Below are 6,615 nucleotides of genomic sequence, written 5' to 3'. Positions count from 1 at the left end.
AGCCGGAGGTGGTCATCGAGCGGATTGACAACGTGAATTACAACGTTCATCTTAAAGAATCCCAACGTCTCATCAGGTCCCATGCCAATTAGCGCCGCACACGTCCTTCCGAAGAGGTGGAATCCGATTCTGAATCTCCGTTACCTGTATGGATTTGGTCTTGAAATTCAGCAGCCTCCACGACCTGTACCTCAAGCCGATGAAGCAGTGCCAAAACCGGAAGATGGTGCGGAACCGCACTCCAATTCTTCTCGATGAATCGCTCAAGTCGGATGAAGGTGAAGCCAAAGTTCCAGAAGAGCTTCCAGCACGACCAAAAACTGAACTGAGTGTGAGCGTCGAGTCGAGAGGACAGCACAGTAAAAAAAATTCTATCCGGTTTTGTGAGGACAGCTTGAAGTTATTTAAAAGGCTTGGTGATCAAGTGGGTTGGATCAACGATATTTCGAAATACATTTAACCCTCCAAAGCCGTTCGGGTCAATATGACCCGAAGCGCATATTTCAAACATCTTTATCATCATTCCAATATACTGATGAACTGGTAGTTTTGACAGGCCAAGTATGTTCTATGAAAATAATGATCAAATTAAAGCCAAAAAACTAAAATTTGAGTTTTTAAAATCGGTTCATTGAGAAATGAAATACAGCTAAGCAAAGCGAAAACTGGATGTCGTTTTTTTAAAGTAAGACTTTTTTCTACCGGAAGATCTGTCATAGCGGTAAAAACTTTCATTGGACCCCAAAATATCTATACATTGTCGGACAGATGGATTCTTGACAATTTCAAACATCAATGAAATAATTAAATACAGAAAAGCTGTCAGAAGTTATGAGTATTTTAAAAATAAAATTGATTTTTCGGATTTTTAACTTTCTGAACCAGTTTCTGAAAACCTGGTAATACATATCGACTTTATTTTGAAATGTTGAGTAATTAGAATAAATTACCTACACAATGAATATAATATCATCAAAATCGGTTAACATTTACAGCCAGGAGAACGAAATCAAATTACAACTCATATTTCCCCGAAACAGATATTTAGCGAACGGCTTTGGAAGGTTAAAAAAAACCACCTATAAGCGAGTTGAGAAGACAGCTAGTTGAAAAGGAAAACTCGAGCGGTTTGAGAGGACAAGTGTAAGTAAATGGAAAGAAAACGCCTCGAACCGAATTGAGAGGACAGCTTGAATTAAATTGGATGAAAACCACGTTGAAGCGAGGTGACAGAACAGCTGGGAATTAACGAAACATTTGGTATCGATGTCGAAGTTTACAGGTCAAAGTGTGATCCCAAGGCTCAAGGCTTTCAAATTCCAAAAGTGTTCTTAAGTCTATAGCGAACAGTCTTAAGGCCAGAGGACAGTCTTTGATATTTTCAAGGCCTGAACATGATGTTGAGGCTTGAGGATGGTCTTCTCGCTAAAAAAACTGAGCTACAGTAAGTAGTCTTAAGGCTGTGGAACAATCTTGAGGCATGGAATGATCTTAAGATCTTAGAGCCATTTTTTTTTGGCTCTAAGATCTTAACCACTAGGTGAGTACATTTATCCAAGATTTAAAAAGCTGGAAAATTGTTGATGCCTGACAGATTTCTGATTCTCCAAACGGAATTCTCGCTGCACAATGGCTGTTTGAGATCTTGACTGGATCGATAGATTGTAGACCAAACTGAGAATTGCCGTGTAATCCTACAACAATGGAACAACTGAACGACCTTCACTTTGCTTACGATATTGTTTTGCTCGCCCAAAAACAACAAGACATGCAGAGCAACCTCGTCGACCTCACCGAAAGCTTCAAGGCAGCAGATCTCAAAGTAAATGTCGGAAAGATCAAGTCGATGGAAATCAACACAGAAAATCCTTTCAATTTCATGGTAGCTTGACAACAGGTTGAGAAAGTGAAGTGCTTCCAGTATCAGTATCGGATCAGAAAGGCCCGATTTGCGTTTGCGAATCTTCGAAACATCTGGCGCTCACGCCAGATCTCTCTACGAACAAATAGCCGAATCTTCAAATCAAACGTCAAAACCGTATTGCTGTACGGGTGCGAAACTTGGTGCACATATGCGGTGACGACACGCGAAAACTTTTTTGTGAATGCCTGTCTGCGGAATATTATCCGCGCTAGGTGGCCTGGCAACTGGAACTCAAACGTGTAGCTTCATCGCCGATGTCATCAAAAGGCGCTAGAAATCGAGATTCAGGAACGTAAGTGGAGATGGATTGAGCACACGCTGCGAAGAGATGAGAACGAGATTTATAGAGAGGCGCTTGACTGGAGTCCAGATGGGCATCGAAGAAGAGGCAGACCCAGTTTAGCCGTAGTATAGTATAGTAGTATAGCCGCTGAAATCCGCACAGTTGACGCAATCCTTGGCTGGCGGCAAGTGAAGACACTGGTTCCGGATCAACAGGAGTGGATATCTTTTATCTCAGCCTTACGCGCCGGACACTTAGGAAGGTAGGTAATGGCTGTTTGTTTCGAGTCATACGAAATAACATAACGGATGTTCTCCGACAGCGACTGATTCAAGAACTCCACTTTACACACTTTGGAGTTACTAGAATGCCATCGCTGGTGGAGTGGTATGGATCGAAGCTTCAATCTAAGGAAAGTACATAAGTAACCTAATTGCTTGTTTCTAAACTAGACTGACCCATTGCTAGACTAATGACAGGATCGCCAATGTTGTGGTTTAATTTTTAAAAATCTTCTAGTAAATAATGATTCATCGGGGAGAAATTCGATCAGCACCTAGAAATTTTCCGCTTTTCCTCCCAGAGTCAGTCTACTAACTGTAGATTGCATGTAGAGGGTTTAGTACGTGTGGTATTTAGAACCCTTTTCTAACGGAATGGTAGGCATCTCCTACAAAAAAAAAACAACAGACCTTCTGCACACCCGGCCGGTTTTCCCCAGAAAGGAAGACCACCGGCCTTCTATCGGGAAACTACTTTAGGATGAACACAGCAGTGCCAGCAAAGGGGGTTGACAGACCGTCGATGTCGTCGTCGTCGTTGTCATCCCCGGCTGCCCCTCTCATGTATCGTTGATCAGTTTAAAATTTTTGACGAAGATGTGAACGTACTTTCTTAGCTTGTAATCAGTCGCCGCGAGTAGCTGGGTGAGGGTACCGTTGCCGCGGGTGCCCAGGAGCAGTAGTACCACGGCCAGCAGGGTTGCCAGCGAGACGAGGGCTGCCAGCACCACGACCAGGGCCAGCGTTCCGCCGAGCACGATCAGCGGATCGTCGCTGTCGGCGTTCTTTGGAGGTGCCACCGTACCCGTTCCCGCGGAGTGTAAGATCTGGACGATGTCGATCGTGGTGCTGTCCAGATCGGCGCCAGCAGTGTTGCTAGTTGTAGTTGTCGTAGTAATAGGAAGGTTGCCAGTTGTGGTAGCCGCGGAGGACGATGAGGTCGAAGACAGTGATGGAGCTGTTTCTGCTGCTGCTGATGACGGTAGTTGTTAAAAGATAAAATTCGGTGCCGAGAACAGTACTGCCAGTGTTGCGATCAGCGTGAATAGGGTGAAGATGATAAGGCACAATCGATCAACCACCATAGCGGCAAACTTCCAGTCCTTGGTGATTTCGCCCGTTTCGTCCTCCTTGCGGAGCTGCGTTGTGAGAAAAAAAAAAAGAAATTTGACAAACATTCTTGACCCTGTGTGACTAATCAACCCCTGATTACCTGATCCGTAATGTATCGCAATTCTTTGAGTATCAGAGCCAGCTCGTACTCGGCCGACGAGCTGAGACAGGTGTGCGAGGAGACGGTTTCGTGCAGCCGCCCACCGGCCGCACTGATCGTCCCAAGACCTCCGCTCCGTCCGATGGTATCGGTCCCTCCTCCTCCCCCACCTCCAACGCCGCCCGGGCCATCATCCGGCTGCCGGTACATCGTCCGGTAGTAGGTTGGGTTGTGTGGCAGTGTGCTGCACCGGTGATTACACCGGAAGTCGTCGTCGATATCCAGCACGTTGGCCAGTAGCGACTTCGAGGATCTACTTGATTGGACAAAAAGAAAAGTAGGCCAAAACAGAACAGTCAGTAGGTCTGAGCATAACCAAAACACAAAAAAAAAAAAAAAACAAAACAAACCTTTCCCGCATTTCCACCTCCTGCAGTTGTTTGTTTTTCTCGTCGCCCGACGGTCGGCAAGGATGCGGGTAGGGTTCCCCGGGTCGGGTCATCCGCAGCAAGAACGGCATCCACACCAGGAACACCACCCGAATCTGCAAGCAATGAAACAAAAAAAGGGACACATGTTAGTACAGACATGCGGTTTTATGTTCCTCTCAAACGTATACCCATTCGGACATCTCGTGGGTGTCCGCGTTCCGGTGATGGTAGTTGAGGATCAGAATGGTGGACACCACCGACGAGGCCACCATGAACATGATGCAATTGAAATAGGTTCCTGAAATATGAAAAAAATAAAATAAAAGGTAAGTTTTAGTTTTTTTTTAAATTAAATTAAAATTAATTAAATGTCATCAAAAGTTAGTTTAATCTTTATTTTCATTTTTACTTATAAAATTTCATTGATGTTAGATAGTTGGTTTTCCATTAAGTAAAAGTCTATTTTTGACAACTTAATTTTAAGTCCTAGTCCGGTATGTTTTTTATTGGAAATGAGTCTACCAGAAAAGTTTAGATTTTCAGAGAAGTTAGAAAAATCGTTCATTTGGAAAATGCTTCTATGCTACTGGAGTTCAATTGTCAATGAAGTTGAAATCCGAAGTTTTCGCGCTGATGATTGGCAACCTTGCCAAACAGCGACGATGAACAATTCTTCAAACACCTCGGCGATTGGCAACCCGTTCTTTTGTTTGGTTCCGACACTCGGAAGATGTTTGACAGATGTCTGGTAAACATGGAATGTCGCCAGTGATGTCGCCGTCGCTGATGTTGACGAAAACTCCGGTTTGGGGATTCAGCGACAATATAACCTGTGAATTCGAGGCAGAGCGTTAATCTTGCCAGGGTAGGGTGAATCGTTTCACCATCGTCCAAGTCTTCTCCTGCCGACCAGAAGGAAAGAACTTGATAGCACAGACAGGCACAGACTAGTACAGACTGGACACTCTTTTTCCATTTTTACGCAAAAATTATTGGCAATATCGTCACTAGAGGCGCGTCGATCGCGAAAAATAAACTGACATCAACGAAGCTGGCGATTTTATTTTGGTCAAATTTTTAATGTTGGAATGCAAATTGCCATGGAGTGATTGATTTTGTTTGTTGTGTCTAATCGAAGAAATCCTTTCCTTAGAGCAAGTTCACTGGTGTTGGGAAAAAGTAGTAGAAATTTCGACACTTACGGCACATTTTGAAAATTTTGACATGCAAAAACATTTTCAAGATCTGTGGCCTTCTAGTTTTTTACAACACGTGTTGTATTTTCGCATGCTGTGATGCAAAAATAGCAATATTTCTATCACATACGGCTGAAATGGAAACAGTGTTGTAAACAAATACAACGCCGAAAGATCTTGAAAACATTTTTGCATGGTAAAATTTTTAAAATGTCGAAATTTCTACCACTTTTTCCCAACACCAGTGAACTTGCTCTTATAAACTCATTTCAAATACTGTCTTGAAAGGCAACGTAAATGCATATACTGAAAAATACGACAACAAAAATTATATAAATATGACGAAAGAAAACAAATGACCAAAATGACAAAAACGTCAAAAATAACAAAAGTGACAAAAATGACCAAAATAACAAAAAAGGAAAAAATCAACAAAAAATTAAAAAAGAAAAAAATTACAAGTAAACCAAAAGCGACAATAATGAAAAAATAACAAAAATGATGAACATAACAATAATTCAGAAGACGTCGAAATTGTAGAAAATGACAAAAATGACAACTTTGACAAAAAATAACCAAAATGACAGAAATTATAAAAATGACCGAAAGTGTAGATATGAGGTAAAAAAAAAACAAACATAAACTGACCAAAATTATACAAACGGCAATGGCCATAAAATGACATAAATGATATTATATTATGAATAATGAATTATATTATGAAATAATGATGAAAATTATATTATATGACAATGATTATAAAATAACATAAAAACTGAAAATATTGTCCAAAATAAGTAAAATGACCAACAAGACCTAAATAAAAAATGACAAATTGATAAAAATACCGAAAATAATAGGAATGGCATAACGACAAAAATGACGCATGTAAAAAAATGACATAAGTGACAAAACAGATAGAAAAAAACAAGAATGACAAAAAAACAAATATGATAATTAATAACAATAAAGACTAAAAAAAAAAGACAAAAAGGATAGAAAAAAAAAGATAATAAAAAACACAAACTACAGTAATGAAAAAAAAAAATTATGATGAAAATTAATTAAAAAAAATAACATCAAGCGAACAGAACTCTTTGAAAAAGCCTTTATTGAAGCTTAATCAACTTTCATTGCTGTCTGAAGAGAATGCTAATCAGCCCAAAATCTAAGTGGTTAAACAAACCTGGAAGTTAATTTCAGTGGCATAGTTAAAGGCATAGAATTTTCTAAACATTTACTCATAAAAGAAAACACAGCGCAGGCAGTATTTACCGGACCACAGTG

At 40.7% G+C, this 6,615-nt stretch overlaps 1 protein-coding gene across 1 annotated transcript in view; it reads right to left on the bottom strand.

Moving 5' to 3' along the window:
- Positions 1-2,633: 2,633 nt before the first annotated feature.
- LOC129751952 (neuronal acetylcholine receptor subunit alpha-7) overlaps positions 2,634-6,615 on the bottom strand; it is a 658,912-nt gene continuing 654,930 nt past the window's right edge. The window contains exons 9-12 of the mRNA XM_055747751.1: positions 4,321-4,430; positions 4,112-4,245; positions 3,702-4,014; positions 2,634-3,627 (exon numbers count right to left, since the gene is read on the bottom strand). Of these exons, the coding sequence (XP_055603726.1) occupies positions 3,478-3,627; positions 3,702-4,014; positions 4,112-4,245; positions 4,321-4,430 (707 nt within the window). The 3' untranslated portion in view covers positions 2,634-3,477. The remainder of the gene's footprint in view (positions 3,628-3,701; positions 4,015-4,111; positions 4,246-4,320; positions 4,431-6,615) is intronic.

The sequence above is a fragment of the Uranotaenia lowii genome, chromosome 1 (genome assembly GCF_029784155.1).
Source record: "Uranotaenia lowii strain MFRU-FL chromosome 1, ASM2978415v1, whole genome shotgun sequence".
Taxonomy (NCBI): Eukaryota; Metazoa; Arthropoda; class Insecta; order Diptera; family Culicidae; genus Uranotaenia; species Uranotaenia lowii.
The sequence above is the reverse complement of the archived record's forward strand: the minus strand, read 5'-3'. Positions and strand labels throughout refer to the sequence as shown.